Genomic DNA, 19,381 nt, shown 5'->3' with positions numbered 1-19,381 from the left:
TTACCCTTGATCCATTCGGTCCACAGGACCACCAGGACCCATCATCGGGTGTCCAGGTCCCATGGGCCCACCCATGGGATGTCCAGGCCCGAAGGGACTTCCTGGTGGCATTCCATACTGCGGTCCAGGAAATTGTCCAGGTGATGGGAAATGTGGATTCCCACCTGGTGGTACGAAGGGTGGTCCAGATGACCCAGGTCGTCCAACGAACTGGGGCGGTCCGGAAGGTGATCCAAATGGACTCGGTCCAGGTCCATTGTAGAGTCCTGAGTTATTGGGTGGTGGTGGGAACCCGGGATTGGATTGTGGTCCAGGTCCGGGTGTCGATGACCCACTTGGTGCTGGGGACGCCGTGTACTGCGGGGTTCCGGAACCAGGTGGTGGTCCTCCTTGATAACCCGGCCCTCCGGCAGGACTTCCGGCTCCACCAGGAAAAGAACTTGGCCCTTGAAAACCAGGGTTGCCGCCTCCACCACCGGGTCCTCCTGACGAATAACCGCCAGGTCCGCCGCCTTGATTGACCGAATTAGGGGTAAATGGTGACGCCTCAGAGCCTGCCGGTGGGCCCTTCCACGACGCTGGTGTTCCTGGGTCCTCCAGCGTGGTTGTAGCTGCTAATGGTGTATTCAAACGGCTACAACCTTTAATAAGTTCAGAAATTATGTTTATTATTACCATCAACTACGAGATTTTCAACTGAATTAGGATTATCAACTTGGGACGCTTCCAGAGCTTTCTGTATCAACTTTAGGAGTAAAGTTATCTGGACCTTTCTTGAAGAGAATTTCAAAAGCTACAAAAAATTACTCTGTGATTTTTTTGATATTCGCGATATTTCCAAAGATATTTTAATTTTTATTATTGAATTCGAAGCGAGCATCAGGATTTTTCTGACTGAGCTTCCGACGCCTCTAGACCTCGAAATATTCATTTTTTGGAAAAAGTTAACTGAAACTTTTTCGAAGAGAATTAAAAGGGCTACAAAAAAGGTCCCTATGATATTTTTGATATTATTGATATTTCCGAAGATATTTGAATTATAAGGTCACAATATTTAAAATTATAATATTCAAAGTCTAGTGATTTTTATGTTTTGATTTTTCTAGGGAATTTATGGGCTAAACTATCTAGTAGTTCTAGAAGAAATCCTGGGAAATTTTAAGCTCGGGACATTCGTGGGAATTTTTATGACAGAAAATCACTAGAATTTTTTCTAGAAATGGATACCCCATATCACTAAAAATGTTCTAGGGAATTGTCCGGCTAAACTTTCTAGTAGGTCTAGAAAATATCTTAGGAAATTTTGAGCTCCAAACATTCCCAGGGATTTTCTTCACAGGAAGCCACTAAAGTTTTTCTAGAAATGGATACCACATATCACTAAAAATTTTCTAGGGAATTTTTGGGCTAAACCATCTAGTAGTTCTAGAAAATATCTTGGGTAATTTTAAGCTCGGAAAATTCTTAGGGATTTTTATAACAGAAAATCACTGGAAGTGTTTCTAGAAATGGATTTTAGAAATCACCAGAAAATTTCCAGGGCATTATGTCTAGTAATAAAATAAAATTACCATTATTGGTACCATTTGCCTTCATCATTGGTTAAAACGATGTCAATCCATTACTCTAGGGACTTTTTTATCACACTTGGTACTAATTATTATTACTATTTTTTGGCTTCCAATACTAGATGTCACTATTGTTTATTTTCCCTAGCCTAGTTATTTCCTCACTCGCAAAATTTACAAATGTCGCACTTTACACTTTCTCAAATTCACTATTAACTTCGATTAATAATGTCAACATCTAGTAATTTTTTGGTGAAGTATAAAATCTAGTAACTTATCACCATATTTACAAACTTATAATCAATCAATTACTAAATAAATTTTAATATAAAAGTTCGTTACAAAATCTAGTAACTTTTATTCTCGTCTAGTAACTTTTCACAAAATCTAGTGAATTTTATATTTTTGTGGAAAAAATGGTCACTTTCTTTCTATAAAAACAGTGACAGTAAAAAGTCTAGATTCTTTTTTAATGAACAATCTAGATACTTTCTAGTAACTTTTTAAAGTTAACCTATAAATCGCAGATTTTCACCAGAATGTGAAAAATTCAAAGTTAAAATCTAGTTACTTTCCAGGAAAGTCTAGCTGTATCCTAGTAAAAACGCTAGAACTTCTTCTAGTGACAAAGTCAGAAATTTTATTAATTAAATTACCCTAGTTACTTTCTTCAATTTATTTAAACAAATCGCACCTAGTGACTTTTCGTGTTAAATCTAGTAACTTTCCATTCATGCCTAGTAAATTTTCAGCACCAAATCTAGTTACTTTTCTGGTAAAAATCTGCCACAGGAGGGTAAAATCTAGTAACTTTCTCTAGTAACTTCTGGTAACTTTTACATAAAAAATCTAGTAACTTTTTCCCAATTTTTTTTCGATCACCGGCACAAAATCACAACACAAATTTTCGTTAAAAAAAAATCACCAAATCACAATTTTAAAAAATTACTAGGTTATGATCCACTTCAACCGGCAGTCAATTCTAACCTCACTTTTAAAATTTTCACAACCAATTCTAATTAATAATTTTTTTAAAAATCACCGCCAAAATTTTTCATTACCAAAAAAAAAATCACCAGAACGCCGTACGCGAGTCTTTTTTTCCCCAACAAAAAAAAAAAATTAAAATTTATTTTTTTTTTTTCTACTCCAAACTTAATTCATAAAAAAAATGGAGTTTTGTCAGAAGTGTATTAAAAATTTTTGAAAAAAATATTTTTCCTATACTCATATATTTTATATATATATATATGTATATAAATTATTTAGTTAATAAAAATGATAAATTTATCAGCAAGCGTCAAGTTGTAATTGCATTTACGTCGCACTATCCCCGGCATATTAAAGCACACACACGCACACAGACAACACACACCCGTAAACTCTACAGTAAAATGCTTTTAAAACATAAAAAAAAATGTTGAGTAAAAAAATTTTTTTTTTCTAACAAAATTTAAAACTCACGTAATTTATAAACTTTTTTTTTCAACTCCACTACCGCCAGTTTGCGATATATATTTTGAATAAAAAAAAAATAAATAAAAAAAATATTTATATATTTATTGGTTACGTTTTTTAGTCGCGTATTGTAATTGAGAGAAAAATTATAACAGATCTTTCGAGTCACAACACACGAAACACGAACGCTTCGAGGTTGTACTCGCCAACGGATCACGTTTGTACGTAAGGGACTGACGAGTGTGAGTCAGAGAGAGACAGAAGCCTTTAGATAAAGATAAATATAAGCTTACTGTACTGTTACGTACTATACTTAACAATACTACGTGAATCAAATTTTTTTTTTGATATATTTTAGTATACTTCGGTATATTTGTTCAGGTGGTATAGTTTCGTAACTTTCAGGTGCGTGGTAAATTTGGGAAAAAAATATTAGACGGTTTTTTTTTTTTTTTTTTTTAATTTTTATTTGTTCTTTTTATATATAAATATATATTGATTATATATATGTAACATGAATTTTTTTTATTTTGTAAATGATTAAAAATTTTTGAAAAATTTTTTTTTTATTCATCGCATTATTGCTTTTTTTTATTTTCAAAATCGTTTTTTTTCTCGAGTAAAAAATTTTTAGGATCTTTTTTTTAGAGATGTAAATAAATATGAACATATATATAAATTTTGAAACTGAGTAGTAAAATTGTTTTTTTTTTGGTTTGATTCTGGAAATTTTCCAAAAAAATTTTTTCATCTCATTGAGAATTTTCTTTGAATTCACGAAATTATTTAAAATTTTTAATTTATTTTTGAAAATTTTTTTTTTAATTCATCGCATTAATGATTTTTTTTTTTATTTTCAAAATCGTTTTTTTTCTCCAAAGAGATAAAAATTTGAGAATTTTTTTTTGAGACAAATAAATATGAACATATATATAAATTTTGAAACTGAGTAATAAAATTGTTTTTTTTTTGGTTTGATTCTGGAAATTTTCCAAAAAAATTTTGTCATCTCATTGAGAATTTTTTTTGAATTTACGAAATTATTAAAAATTTTTACTTTATTTTTGAAAATTTTTTTTTTAATTCATCGCATTAATGGTTTTTTTTTTTATTTCCAAAATCATTTTTTTTTTCCAGAGTTAAAAATTTTCAGAATTTTTTTTAGAGATGTAAATAAATATGAACATATATATAAATTTTGAAACTGAATAGTAAAATTGTTTTTCTTTTTTGTGGTCTGATTCTGGAAATTTTCGGAAATTTTTTTATTACATTGAAAATTTTTTTTGAATTTACGGAATTATCAAAAATTTTTATTTATTTATGGAAATTTTTTTTTTTGATTTTTTTGCATTATTGATTTTTTTATTTTCAAAATCTTATCTTTCAAAATTTGAATTTACGAAATTATTAAAAATTTGAATTTTATATTTTAGAAATTTTTTCTTTTTTCAAATATTGCATGGAAATTTTTTTTTTTTATTTTGAAAATTATTTTTTTCCTTTACAAAAAGGGTAAAAAAAATTTTAGTCTTTTTTTTCAAAGATATCTATAATTATAAAAATAAACATATATGAAAATTTTGGAACTGAGCAGTGAAATAATTTGTTATTTTTTTTGTTTCGATTTTAATAATTTTCGAAAAATTTTTTTTATTAAATCAAGTTTTTTTTTAATTTTCAAAATCATTAAAAATTTTTGTTTTATTTTGGAAATTTTTTTTTTGTATATTTTTGCATATTAATTTTTTTTTTAAATTTTGATTTGAAAAACTTTCCAAAAATTATTTTTTATTTCTTGTTTTTTTTTTTTTTTTCAAAATGATTAAAAAATGAATTTTGTAGGAATTTTTTTTTTAAATATATATATAGATATAAAAATATATATACGAATTCTAGAACTGAGTAGTCAAATTTGATTTTTCTTATTTCAATTTTTCGAATTTTCAAAAAACTCCGATTTCTTATTTTGGTCCATAGAATTTATGAAATACATTTATATATTTGTTATACTTATGCAATATATATACATGTGTACATATAAATTAATTTGAATAAAAAAAAATTTCTGCTAATTATTTTTTATAGAAAAAAAAAATGGCGATCACGTGGACACGGTATCCATTCTATAGATTTTTAAAGACGCCATTTTTGTGTAATTTTTTTTTCTATTAATTAATCATAAAAAAATGTATATATATATTGATATATGTACATATATTAAGTAAAACAATATCTATATCCTCGTATTACTGATAACAATAAAAATTATTATTATCATAATTATTCTTACGTTTTACTAATTAGCGGCCTACAAATGATTTGTATTAAAAAAAAATATATAAAGGAATACATATATATATATAGTAAGTACTGATACATTTTATCAACATATGATAATAAGCAAAAAATATAACAACCTTCGGTAACAACGAGATGATTATTTTCAATCGTCACAAAATGACTTCCAAAAGCTTCCTGTATTATCATGACATGATCAACAACTTGACGTCAACATGACGTAAAATATGCAGCAACAAGTTGATGTCAACTATTTGAGCTTGAGATAAATTTTAGTCTACAATTACAAGGTATGAAATTGCTGTCATATTGATGGTAATAAATTGACGTTAACTTTCTGTTGAAATACTTTTCGCTGCCAAGTCACAGTTTCATAAATTTCGTAAATATTTTATTGATGAGCATAAAAAATTATCAACAATTAGAAGTCAATTAAAAAAAAAACAGTAACCTTCAATTTGATGATAAATTGCTGTTATCTTCAAACTATTCAGCTTATGACGCCAATTTGAAGGCAAGTTGACAATAAAAGTTACTTGCGATAAAAAAATTCATTTAAAATTGACAACAAAATAATGTCATTTAACTTGACATCAGATTGTGGCTGATTTGCGTCAACTTACCGTCAGCTTGACTACCGAAGTTAGATCTCTATAAAATTTACTGAGACTACCGAGATCTGTTGGCGGTAATTGACATCAAATTGTCCAACTGAAGATAAAGAGAAAAATTTTTAAAAATACCGACGTAATTAAAAAAAGTTATATAATATTTTAATTAATTTAATTGGGATGTCAAAATAATAATTTATTGTTTTAACCTCACAAATGTTAAATTATAAGTACTGATTAAATTATGTCAGGATCTAATGATCATGACCAATCATCAGGTAAACTAACAAATAAAATAAAAATAATGGGAATTTTTAAAAAAGTAATTTTATTAATAAATCTGTTGACAAGATTCGAGTAATGACGATGAGGAGGAGGGGGAGGAAGAAGAAGAAGAAGAAAATTGTGGAGAGAATTCAGACAGTGATTTAGGTGCATGTTTGTGTCAGGAAAATACTGGGTGTCTGACTACGTCGTTGAATTGCGGCGGGTATCGGCCATCTGGCACCGCGGCCACTGGAGCGTGCCCTGGTCCTTGTCAGTGTGCTGAAGAAGAGGCATGGAATTCGATCACACCACCGAGACCTAATTACCGATGGTTTAATAATTTCGTTGAGTTGAGAAGGCAGTGGAGCGATCACGCACGTACTAATTGCTATCGATTCGATCAATCGAGGAAATCGTATGTTTTATTAGTATTAATATTTTTTTTGGTTATTGGTCAATTAAATTTTTGATCCGATATATTGATGAGAAAATTCAATAGATGGATATATCGACTTTCTAGATCGATACCTAAATTTTTCAATCAGAGATTTGTTATTTAAATCGATACGTCGATTTTATGACCGACATATCGATTTTCTAAATCAATATATCGACTTTGTAAATCGATATATCAATTTTTGAATCAGAGATTTTTTATATGAATCCATACATCGATTTTATGACCGACATATCGATTTTCTAAATCAATATATCGACTTTGTAAATCGATATATCAATTTTTGAATCAGAGATTTTTTATATGAATCGATACATCGAATTTATCGATCGATATATCAATTTTTGAATCAGAGATTTCTTATTTGAATCGACTCATCGATTTTATGACCAACATATCGAATTCACAAATCGATATATTGATTTTATCAATCGATATATGATTTTATCGATCGATATATCAATTTTTTAATCAGGAATTTTCTATTTTAATCGATACATCGATTTTATGACCGACATATTGGTTTTATGAATCGATTTTCGAATCGGAGATTTTTTATTTGAATCGATACGTCAATTTCGTGACCGACATATCGATTTTATTAACCGATATATCGAATTTAGAGATCGATATATCAATTTTTGAACCAGAGAGTTTTTATTTGAATCGACTTATCGATTTTATGACCAACATATCGAATTCATAAATCGATATATTGATTTTGTAAATCGCTAAATCGATTTTGAACATCAAGTGATTTTTATGATGAATCGATACATAAAATTGACGTTCTGATATCTCAATTTTATAAATGAATAGATAGATATCCAGAATCGATTGATCGATTTAAAAATCTAATATATTTCCACCTGGTATTTTTTATCACATAATTATTTTATTTTTATTGCCTTCAAACTGCAAAAAATAATATTTTTTTAGAAAAGCACTTTATAAACATCCATTACCAACCCAAAAATGTGCCTTACCTACGAATCACTCTTCAATACCGGCAGATTCTCCAGCTCACTCAGTAAATTATCCCTTAATTTTATTTTCTAACTAAATGACGTACTAAAGTAAAATTTATTTTGTAGATAAAAGACCCATGCCATGAGTTAGAAACAAATTCTTCCTGTTGTCACAGCGGAAGTCATGATAATTATAATAAACATCGTAACCATGGAAATGGTGTCATAATGCATGGTCATCATAACCATAAAAATGGTCACACTATTCATGACCAACATAACTGTCATACTGGCCATGTTACCCCTGACCGTCATAGCTGTCAAACTGGTCATGTTACCCCTGACCATCATGGCTGCCATACTGGCCAGGTTACCCCTGACCATCATGGCTGCCATACTGACCATGTTACCCCTGACCATCATGGCTGCCATACTGACCATGTTACCCATGATCATCGTAACCACAAAAAAAATCCTGACACTCACAGTCATCATGGCCGTGAAATCTGTCATGATGATCTTGATACTCATGATAAGACTCCCTCAAGTGGACATGAAAATTCGTTACCATCAGAGCAATCCTACCCACGGTCGGTAAAAACTGAAAAAAAATTCAGTCCCCGCGGTCGCATACCAGGAGGCTGCCTATGCCAGCCAATGCCACGTTCCTGCAATTGCCCACCGCCAGTTAAAATCGACGCACGCGCAAACCCCGAATGCACTTGCGAATGTCCTTCATCACCAGAATGTCCGTGTCCACCAAGTGAGCGCAGATTCTCGCTAATAAAATCAATATGTCCTCACGCAAAACTGTGCCGTCCCACGCCTCGTCTTCCTCCGGGCCCGAAATGCCATTGTACCAAATGCCAACCGCCATTGCCGGTTCCGTGTGATCCCTGTACTGTTTCTAAATGTCGAGTTGTCAAACGTAAAGCTTGCTGGGTCGACAAAAAAGTTTGCGGTGCCGATAAAACAGATCAAGAGGTCGATAAGGCAGAGCCACAATCAGCCGAGCACCTGGACGAAGTCAAAATCGAAGCAGACCAAGTCAATGCTGAGCCAGTAGATCAAGTTGAAGAAATTTCTGTCGACTCTGCCGATAAAGAAGAGCCCGTCGATAAAGTAGAAGTCATTGCGATCAACCGGAGTGTCGGTAAAAATGATTTTGAAGAAGAAAAACCTGAATTTAGCTGCAAAAAAGTCTCTTATCACGACAGCGTGGAAGTTAAAGAAGAAATTGATGATCTTGTGGAAATTTCTAGTACCCATGAGGATGATAAGGCAGAAGCGCTGGTTATAGTCGGCAAGGAAGCGATCGATGTTACCAACATCGTCGGTAAAGAAGCACCGGAAGTTACCGACAGCCCTGATAAGGTAGAAACTAGCGAGAAAAATGTAACTGATGTCAATTCGTGTCCCGAACGTTGTGGCGAGCGTTGTTTAGCAAAATGTCGAGCTGTTCAAACCGAAAAGTGTCCGAAATATCGAAGAATGGATTCCGTGGGCACAAAATGCTCCAGAAAAATAGAAAAAGTAGAAAATTTGAAAAATGATGAAATTTCTAAAGAGGAAAAAAATCAGGAATCTTCTGATGATAATTTGCTAGAAAAAAATAGTCTCGGCGACTGGACTTTTGTAGACGTCGAGCATTCAAAGCGACCTATCAAGCTGCTCAAAACAATAAATCGCGCGAAAGTTAAACGGAAACAAAGAAATTGTGATTTTCAATGTTAAATTTTAGTATGAATTTTTTAAAAAAATTAATCATTGAAATAATAAATTTCCAATTAAAATAACAAATTACAGGTGACTGCGAGCCTGAGTTTGATTACGTTATCATTAAATTTATCAGAAAAATTTCAACAGACTCGATAATTATCATAAATAAAATTTTTAAAAAATCCGATGATCAGTTGGAAAATTTGTCTATTAAATCATCAAATTTGTCTAATTATTTAGATGATCATGAAATAATTAGTACGATGGATTTGATGGTAATTAATTTCTTTTTATAAAAAAAAAAAAATAAAAAAAAAAATTAATAAATTTAAATTTACAGTCAAGACCTCTGAGTACAATTTAGATGACGCAATAAATTAAATAATTTTTTTCTAACCAACAATAATCTTCTTCATCTTCTTCTTGTTCTTGTTCTTCATCTTGTTGCTGTTGATAGCCAGTAGGCCGAGTGTTTTATTTCTTTAGTCGTTAAAATGAATCCAGTGATTGCGGTCTCTATTTTGTGGGTCGTCTTTATTAATATAAATAATATTGAGTCGCAAAAAAAAATAATTAATAAAAATAGTATCGAAGGATGTGGAGAGTGTGCTTATTATCGGTAATTTTTTTCGAAATTTTGAAAAAAAAAAAAAAAAAAATTTTAATGGAAAAAATTAATTTTTTTAGTTGCCCGGAAAATTCGGGAAAATGTTTACTGGGGTCTGTTAAGGACCCGTGTAATTGTTGCAACGAAGGAAAATGCGCGAAACTTGAAGGTGAGACATGTTGGAATTCAAGTATCGCTAAATTACCGCTAATTAATCGCAATGAAGGCTTTTGTAGTAATAATTATCGCTGTTTATTGAGAGATGACCTACTTGACGAGGTAATTTTTTATTTTTAAATAAAAAAAACTAATTTTTTTGTAAAAGATGCTTTGAAAATTGGATGTAGTGGATTAGAAAAAAAATGGGAGTTCTGAAATTTTTATTGAGGTGTAACAATCGATATATATAAATTGCGATTTAATCAGCCAAATTGACACCTTTTAGCGACTACACCAAAACTGCGGTGATAAATTTTACCTTTCTCAGGTACCTATGTAAGTGCATGCACGATGAACGAGAACGGACAGGGATCGACAGATAGGACAAGATTGTATATAGGGGGGACCGGGGCAAGACGGCCCACCTCAAAAATTAACCAAAAATTTTTAACTTCCCGCTAAGAAAATTGTAAATTTTCAAAAATTCGGGAAGTTATTGGTTTCGGTCCGATTTACGAAAATCGAATTTCCATCAGATGTCGACGTTTCGAGGTCCTAGGAAGCTATCCTGACTAATTTTACGATGATGTCCGAGTGTATGTATGTGTGTACGTACGTACGTACGTACGTTCGTACGTACGTACGTATGTATGTATGTAAATATTCATAACTCTTGAACGGATGAACCGATTTTGATCGTTGAGGTGTCATTCGACGCGGCTTGTTAATGTCTTGAAGCCGTAAAAATTTGAACTTAATCGGTAGGGTGCGTTCAGAGATATTTCAAAAATAAAATTTTGTCGAAAATGTTTTATTTGGATAACTTTTAATTTGCTCGATGGATTTATTCCAAAATCTAATCAGCTCTAAAACTCTATAAGCCGCGTCGAATGCCACCTCAACCATCAAAATCGGTTCATTCGTTCAAGAGAAACCGTTGACGAAAGAATTCAAAAAAAAATTTTTTTTTGGTTTTTTCGAAATTTCTCAAAAACGACTCGATAAATCGATTTCAAAATTTGATCAGCTTTAGAACTTGATAAAACACGTCGATTGCCGCCTCAACCATCAAAATCGGTTAATTCGTTCGCGAGATATCGTGGGAGAAAGAAATGCTAAAAAATGGTTTTTTACAAAACAATGGCATACAAAAGTATTTGCGAGCTCGAAGAGCTCGAAAATGTATTCACAATAATGTTTTCGAGCTCAACGAGCTCGAAAACAGCGGGAAGTTTTGGGGCTGGCCCGCAGGGTCATCTGACAGACCGATTTTTTTTTTTCTTGTTTTCTTTTGATTATCACAAATTTATATTATTTACTCATTTTTAGCCCGATACGTGAAACTTGGGGCAAAATGAACCACTCAAAAATTCTAAAAGAAAATGTATTTCATAGTATTATAACCTAGTCATGATTAATTTAATAGAAATATCATTTTTTGGTTAATTATATGGATTTGGATTAAAATATAGCATTTGAAAAAGTTAAAAAAACCAATAATCAATTTTCTACAGAAGTGAAAAAATGACTCGTATTATATCAAAAAAGGTTAATTCGAGTAATATTAAAGTAAATACAGTTGTTAAAGAGAAAAATATAAACATTTGTTACGCGGGAAATTTTTTTACAATTGAAAAAAAAAAATTTTTTTTTTTCATTTTTTTCGGAGGGGGCCGTCTTGCCCCAAAAAAAAAAAAAATTTTTTTTTCAGGAGCTTCACCAAAATTTTTGTGAATTGAGTTCAAGTTGGACAAGAGTAAATCGACTTGATGGTTAAAAGCCACAAATAATAATAACCGGCTTAGGTGGGCCGTCTTGCCCCGGTCTCCCCTACCTTAGGGTGTGCTATTTTTAGGCGACTTCTTTTTTAAACAAAAAAACAGACTGAAAATTTGCAGGAAGGTGAGAAAAGAAGCCTGTTCAAAGCGGAGCTCTTAATATTAATATTTAGAGGTGCCTGTTTATAATTTTCCATTTCCCATTTAAATAACATGGGAAAAAAAATTTTTTTTTTATTTTTCTAGCTCTGCATTCGCACCTCATATAAATAAGTCAATAGACTATTCTTGCAGAGAATTCAACGCTCTACAAAAAAGGTCTCTTATCATTTTTTGATAAATTCATCTATTCGAAAGTTATTGGAGCTAGAAGTCAAATCTATAATAAATTTCCAGATCTTTTTACTTTTCCAGCAAAACTATCAGACTTATCAAAAAATGTCATAGAATCTTTTTTATAGACAATTTTATTTCCTACAGATTATTTTTTATAAAGTTCATTCAAATTCCGCACTGTTTTCTAGTTATTTTCATTTTAATATCAAGTTCTCAGAATAGACTAGAAGACTATTATTTTTACGAGCTTGGCATTAAAATGGAAATAACTAGAAAACAGTGCGGAATTTGAATGAACTTTATACAAAATAATCTGTAGGAAATAAAATTGTCTATAAAAAAGATTCTACGACATTTTTTGATAAGTCTGATAGTTTTGCCGGAAAAGTAAAAAGATCTGAAAATTTATTATAAATTTGACTTCCAGCTCCAATAACTTCCGAATAGATGGATTTATCAAAAAATGATAAGAGACTTTTTTTGTTGAGCGTTGAATTCTCTACAAAAATATGCAATAGACTTATTTATATGAGGGGCGAATGCCGAGCTAGAAAAATAAAAAAAAAAAAACTTTTTTCCCATGTTATTTAAATGGGAAATGGAAAATTATAAACAGGTACCTCTAAATATTAATATTAAGAGTTCCGCTTTGAACAGGCTTCTTTTCTCACCTTCCTGCAAATTTCCAGCCTGTTTTTTTATTGAAAAAAAAAAGTCGCCTTAAAATGGCACACCCCATTGTACTTGTCTCTCTCTCTCTCTCTTTCTCTCTACTTCACAGAAAAAAAAGATTTCTTGGCGCAAAAAATTTTTTCTTGTTCTAAAAAAAGTTTTACTTGACCCAAGAAATTTTTTGTATTATAAAGTGAAAACAAAACTTTTCTTGGGGTAAGAAAAAATTTTCTCGGAACAAGAAAAAAATTTTTTAGGCGAGAAAAAAATTCTTGAGCCAAGAAAAATTTTTGTCTTCAATTCATAATACAAAATATTTCTTGCGCCAAGAAATTCTTTTTTTCTGTGTATCTTTTCTCAAACCCAACTATGATACCTAGGAGTATACTCATCTTGCATCCACACCTACCTGCGTACATCTAGTGACAATACATTTACAAGTGTGTGTGTGTGTGTGTGTGTGTGTGTGTGTGTGTGTATGAGCATAGTACCTAATAGATGACCGAAATAATGATGAAATGACCGTCCACTTTATCTGGGACGCGTGCACGTGTGCACTGGGCCTCTAATGATTCAGCGGTAATAAAAATTTTACGAGCTAAATGTTTTACCTTATAGCCTAAATTCAATATCTCGAGTCATATTTTGATTTCCAAACCTCAGAAAATATTACTAATGCCGGATCTATAACGTGGATTGCTCAACAGGCTTACACATTTGTTTTTCACACAGGATGACCTCCGAACCCAAAACACTTACGCATCATGTTTTTGTCTAATTTGAGATGTATCTCGACTCCCTAATCTCGGAAATTATTACTACACGGAGAAAATTAAGTAATTTTGTTTATTATGATATCACGGAAAAAAACGGATCTCAAAATTAGCTAATATTTATAGTCGTCAAATAAAAATAACTTTCCGAAGAGACATTTACAATCCAAACCAAAATTTACTATTATTAATGGGAAGTTATATTTTTTTGTTGATTCTTACAATCAGTATTGTAAATTTTACGATTTGTAAAAATTATAATGCAGATTAGTAAAAATTGAATAAAGAATGGTAATAATCCATAATTATTTTACAACGATCATTCTGGAAATAACAATATTCAAAAATCTCTTTGATAATATTACAATTCTGCGTTAAAAACATTTATTGTAAGAGTAGAAGTTTAATACCCTTATAGGAAGAAACAATAGGCCCAAGCTTGGCCGAGGCTTGGCGCAAGACTTATTAACTCTGGGGAAAGCTTGAAATCCAAGCTTGGCCCAAGTCTGTCTAAGCATTGAAATGATAACACCCAGCCAAGCTTGAGTGACAGTGTTATGCCAAGACTGCATCTTAGTATTGGCCTAATAACCAATGCCAGTATTGTGCCAAGATTGCATCTAAGTATTGCCCCAATATCGAGAGCCAGTATTGTGCCAAGACTGTTGCTAAATAAGCACCTATGTTTATTAAAAAAAAATTAATAATAAAAAAAAATATTAGTAGACATGTGCGTGATGGTAACATATGGAAATAAATTTGTACACAGAGAAATCAGGTGGATCGATGAAACTAATTTTTTTTTTTTGCATTTGCTGGGTCTCGAACCTGGTCCTTCATGACTGCTAGGCAAGTGTCTTATCCACTATAGGTTGTTACGCTATTCACAGAAGCCAAGGGTTTTTAGGTACCATTTGTTATTTAGACTGGTAAACCAAGGCTTGTCACTTGAGTATTGGCTGAATCTTGGCCCAAGACTGGCAAACCAAGACTCGTCACTTGAACGTTGGTCGGATCTCGGACCAACCTTGGGAGGCCGAGCCTCGGTAGCCCAGTATTGTGCTAAGACTGGTCCCGTTATCAATATTTTTTTTCCTACAAGGATATTACAATTCATTACACCGGCACACAAAAAAAATTAAGTAGAATGTGCATTTGACCGGACCTACCTACGGGTACGTATTTTGGTCCGCTGAATCCGAATTCGATCACAGATTTCAAGTTATTTGATATATCTACGTTATAGAGTATTTATTTTAGGCATTAAATCATGTTCAATCAATTTTTTTTCTGTTATGAATGGTAATTTTTACAATTTTTTCGAATTTTTCCAGCTTTAGAGGGTGAATAGACTAAAAAAATTAAGATGCGAATTGAAGACATCAAAAGATATAAAATTTAATCTGAATTGGACCAGAAGAAGTTTTTTTATCATGAAAACTATATTTTTTCGGAATTTTCGAGAGTTTTGTGTGATTTTTTTACATTTAAAACGGCTCGTGGTCTCAATAAAGTTTCGATTCATATTCAGCGGATCGAAATACATGAAAATCACACTGAGTTTAGTTCCAAAAAATTTTTTTATCATTAAAACTGCCGATTTTCATCATTTATACGGTTTTTCGAAGTTTTCTCGAAATTTCGAGGGTGCAGGGGTCAAACTGACCTCGAATTCGGATTCAGCGGACCAAAATTCGTACCCGTAGGTAGGTCCGGTTAAATGCACATTCTACTTAATTTTTTTTGTGTGCCGGTGTTATCAATAAATTACTACACGGAGAGAAAAACATGGGAATTTTTGCAATTTTACTAAGGAAAAATTGCCTTGGTGATGTAGCAAATTTTGCTTTATTAACATGGGAAATTTTACTAGGGAAAAATGGGAATACAACCATATTTTATGGGAATTTTACCCATATATTACACGAATATCTTCCATGTAGACATGTCCAATTTCCAGACATTGGCATGCTCATAGTTTCCAAATATTCAGATATGATCATTTTCATGACTGCCAAATAATCAGACATGATAATGCTCCCGTTTGCCCAATATTCAGGCATGAGCATGTTCATAACTGTCCAATATTCAGCCATGATCATGTCCATGACTGCCAAATATTCAGACATGACCATGCAAATGTCTGCCCAATTTCCCGGCATAACCATGCTCATAGTTTCCAAATATTCAGACATGATCATGCTTATGCCTGCCAAATTTTCAGACATGACCATGTTAATAGCTGCCTAATATTCAGACACAGGCATGTGTCTAGTTGTCAAATCTTCAGTCATGTCCATGCCCATGACTGCCAAATAATCAGACATGATAATGCTCCCGTTTGCCCAATATTCAGGCATGAGCATGTTCATAACTGCCCAATATTCAGCCATGATCATGTCCATGACTGCCAAATATTCAGAAATGATCATATTTTACCAATTATACCGATGGTCAATAAATACTCAAACATGACCGTGCTCATGGCTGCCAAATATTCAGACATGACCATATTTATGGTTTTCAAATATTCAGACATGAACATACTTATCGTTGCCAAATATTCAGAAATGACCTGTCTGAACATTCATTAGTAATTTCTTATAAGGGAAATTGTCAGTCATATTTTACGTCTGTAAAATTTTTATTTAACTATAAATATAATAAATAAACATATTAGATAACAAAAAAAAATTTTTTCTTACTTATTTTGTCTCCTCTATTATATAGCTGAGTATGAAAGTGTCAATGAACCTTGATTTGAATAAATTGTCACTTGTAGACATCATAGAGTATGTGAATTACAGAGTCATTATGTTAAATACGATGTAATCATACAATAAAATTTATTTTTTATTCCTACTGTATAAATTGTCATAATATTTAATATATAAAGAAAGTAAAGAGAATTTATTTAGTCTCTATCTTTTTTTTTATGCCAAAATTATCTACAATTAGTCCTAGAGCAAAAAAAATTTTTAAAATAAAAAATTAAAAAACCGCGAAATTCCGCGGATTGGAAATTAAAATTTCAAAAATTCATAACTTCCGTTCTAATTGCTCTAGAGTCTTCGTCTTGGGCTCAAAATTTCTGTTGACCCCTCCACTATAACTCTAAAAATTTTTATCTCGTAATCTCCGGTAGCCTCAGAGCAAAAAAATTAAAAAAATCAAAAATTAAAAAACCGCGAAAATTCCACGGATTTGAAATTAAAATTTCAAAAATTCATAACTTCTGTCCTAATTGCTCTAGAGTCTTTGTCTTGGGCTCAAAATTTTTGTCAATCCCTTCACTATAACTCTGTGAATTCTCACCTCTTAGCTCTCATAAATTTCTGAGCCAAAATTTTCACTTAATTTCTTATAAAACATCTAAAATATTCCCAACTTCCGGCTCCAGAGCTCAAAATATTGAATTAAAAAAAAAAGTCACAGGAGCTTTTTTGTAGGAAATTTAATGCTCTTCAAAAAATTTCCTTACAATTTTTCTCATATTTCTGATATTTAATAAGATATGAGCGTTTAAAGTGACCTGTGTTCTGAAAAATAAAAAAATCCCAAGTAAATTTAATTAATTAATTAATTTGTATCGATTATAATAAAAATTTTTTTTTTTATTTTTAAAGGACAATCCAGAAGCAATTTGCGTTTGTATGGAACAAAGCCCAGCATGTGGTAGTAACAATATAACGTATGTAACACCTTGTGCTTTGCACGAAGAGGCAATAAGACTAAAAAATAAATCATTGAAATTAAAACATCTTGGCCCCTGTTTAAGTCGTCCTTGGATATTATCTCCCTTGGAAAATATATTTATCAGTTATGGACAACGGCTTGCTATAAATTGCGAAGCTAAAGGATTTCCAATTCCTGATATTTTTTGGGAATTTCATTCAGCGGATGGTCGTGTCATTAAATTACCAAGTAATTATTTATTGTCATTTTTTTTTTCAACACATAGTTTATGAGTTAGTGATTAAAAATCATGCATTGATTGCGCACATAATTTTTTTTTTAATTACTCATGTAAAATTACCAAAAATTTAATTTTTAAAGTTTGAAATTTTCTAATTTTTTTTAGTAAAGTTGAAATGACGATATCTCGGTAAATATTAAAAATATCGAAAAAATTAATGAACACTTTTTTGTAGGAAATTAAATTTCCTATAAAAAATCATTAAACTTTTTTTTTGTAATTTCGATATTTAATGAGATATCAAAATTTGAAGTGTCAATGGGATTTTGACGAGGCATAAAATTTACTGCTGGTGTACTTTCGCTTCGAAATTCGATATCTCGTTAAATATCGAAAATAGCGTAATATTCAATCAGTACTTTTTTGTAGGGCATTAAATTTCCTATCAAAAAGTATTGGACATTTTTTTTGTCACTCCAATAATTAATGAGATATTTGGTAATGAAGAGTTAAGTAGAAATTGCGGGAAAATAAAATTCACTGATGGTGGACTTAAACTTTGAGATTAAATATCTCCTAAAATATGAGAGATAACGAAAAATTGATAATGACCTTTTTTGTAGCCCTGTAAATTTCCAACAAAAAAGTTCTAAATCAATTTTTTCTATCTTTGATATTTAACCCGATTTTTTTAATCGAAAGATAAAAATATGAATCCGCGAAGTTTGAATTTTTTCGCGGAAAATTTCCGCGGGTTTTAAAATTTAAAATTAAAAATTTTCAATCACAAGTTCGGGATACCAAAAAAAATTGATGAGTAAAAATAAAAAAATGACAATATCTCGGTAAATATTAAAAATATCGAAAAAATCAATGAACACTTTTTTGTAGGAAATTAAATTTTCTATAAAAAATCATAGAACTTTTTTTTTGTAATTTCGATATTTAATGAGATATCAAAATTTGAAGTGTCAATGGGATTTTGACGAGGCATAAAATTTACTGCTGGTGTACTTTCGCTTCGAGATTCGATATCTCATTAAATATCAAAAATAGCGTAATATTCAATCAGCACTTTTTTGTAGGGCATTAAATTTCCTATCAAAAAGTTTTCGACATTTTTTTTGTCACTCCAATAATTAATGAGATATTTGGTAATGAAGAGTTAAGTAGAAATTGCGAGAAAATAAAATTCACTGATGGTGGACTTAAGCTTTGAGATTAAATATCTCCTAAAATATGAGAGATAACGAAAAATTGATGATGACCTTTTTTGTAGCCCTGTAAATTTCCAACAAAAAAGTTTTTGGTCAATTTTTTCTATCTTTGATATTTAACCCGATTTTTTTAATCGAAAGATAAAAATATGAATCCGCGAAGTTTGAATTTTTTCGCGGGAAATTTCCGCGGGTTTTAAAATTTAAAATTAAAAATTTTCAATCACAAGTTCGGGATACCAAAAAAAATTGATGAGTAAAAATAAAAAAAAATATAAAAATTGAATTTTTTTTAGATGCCGAATATGACAGCACAGTAAATACTCGTGAAGAATCTGAATTATTTATGAGAACTTCTTGGTTACAAGTCGGTAAAATAACACGACAGCATTTTGGTACCTATCAATGTATTGCTAACAATACTCTTGGTGACGCAAGTACGGAATCGATTGTTTCAATTTTGTAAAAAAAAAAATTAACCCTCTCATTATGAACTAGAAATAATAAATTATGATCATAAAAAAATGAATTAACAAATGAATTATTTAATATCATATATTTGATAATTAACAAC

General features: G+C 31.1%; 3 protein-coding genes across 3 annotated transcripts; 2 read left to right on the top strand and 1 right to left on the bottom strand.

Moving 5' to 3' along the window:
* Positions 1-3,278, bottom strand: LOC130674353 (uncharacterized). The gene is made up of 2 exons (XM_057479659.1): positions 1,572-3,278; positions 1-641 (listed from the first exon to the last, which is right to left on the bottom strand). Exons 1-2 carry the CDS (start codon positions 1,597-1,599, stop codon positions 1-3), a joined length of 669 nt encoding a protein of 222 aa, XP_057335642.1. The 5' UTR covers positions 1,600-3,278.
* Positions 3,279-6,081: 2,803 nt separating this feature from the next.
* LOC130674664 (uncharacterized) lies at positions 6,082-9,829 on the top strand. The gene is made up of 6 exons (XM_057480064.1): positions 6,082-6,216; positions 6,290-6,620; positions 7,602-7,692; positions 7,757-9,347; positions 9,437-9,624; positions 9,690-9,829. Exons 1-6 carry the CDS (start codon positions 6,183-6,185, stop codon positions 9,711-9,713), a joined length of 2,259 nt encoding a protein of 752 aa, XP_057336047.1. The 5' UTR covers positions 6,082-6,182; the 3' UTR covers positions 9,714-9,829.
* On the top strand, positions 9,704-19,286 carry LOC130674665 (insulin-like growth factor-binding protein-related protein 1). Its single transcript, XM_057480065.1, has 4 exons — positions 9,704-9,968; positions 10,037-10,235; positions 17,301-17,598; positions 19,104-19,286. Exons 1-4 carry the CDS (start codon positions 9,844-9,846, stop codon positions 19,271-19,273), a joined length of 792 nt encoding a protein of 263 aa, XP_057336048.1. The 5' UTR covers positions 9,704-9,843; the 3' UTR covers positions 19,274-19,286.
* The last annotated feature ends 95 nt before the right edge of the window (positions 19,287-19,381 follow it).

This window comes from Microplitis mediator, chromosome 9, assembly GCF_029852145.1.
Source record: "Microplitis mediator isolate UGA2020A chromosome 9, iyMicMedi2.1, whole genome shotgun sequence".
In the NCBI taxonomy this organism is placed as follows: domain Eukaryota; kingdom Metazoa; phylum Arthropoda; class Insecta; order Hymenoptera; family Braconidae; genus Microplitis; species Microplitis mediator.
The sequence above is the reverse complement of the archived record's forward strand: the minus strand, read 5'-3'. Positions and strand labels throughout refer to the sequence as shown.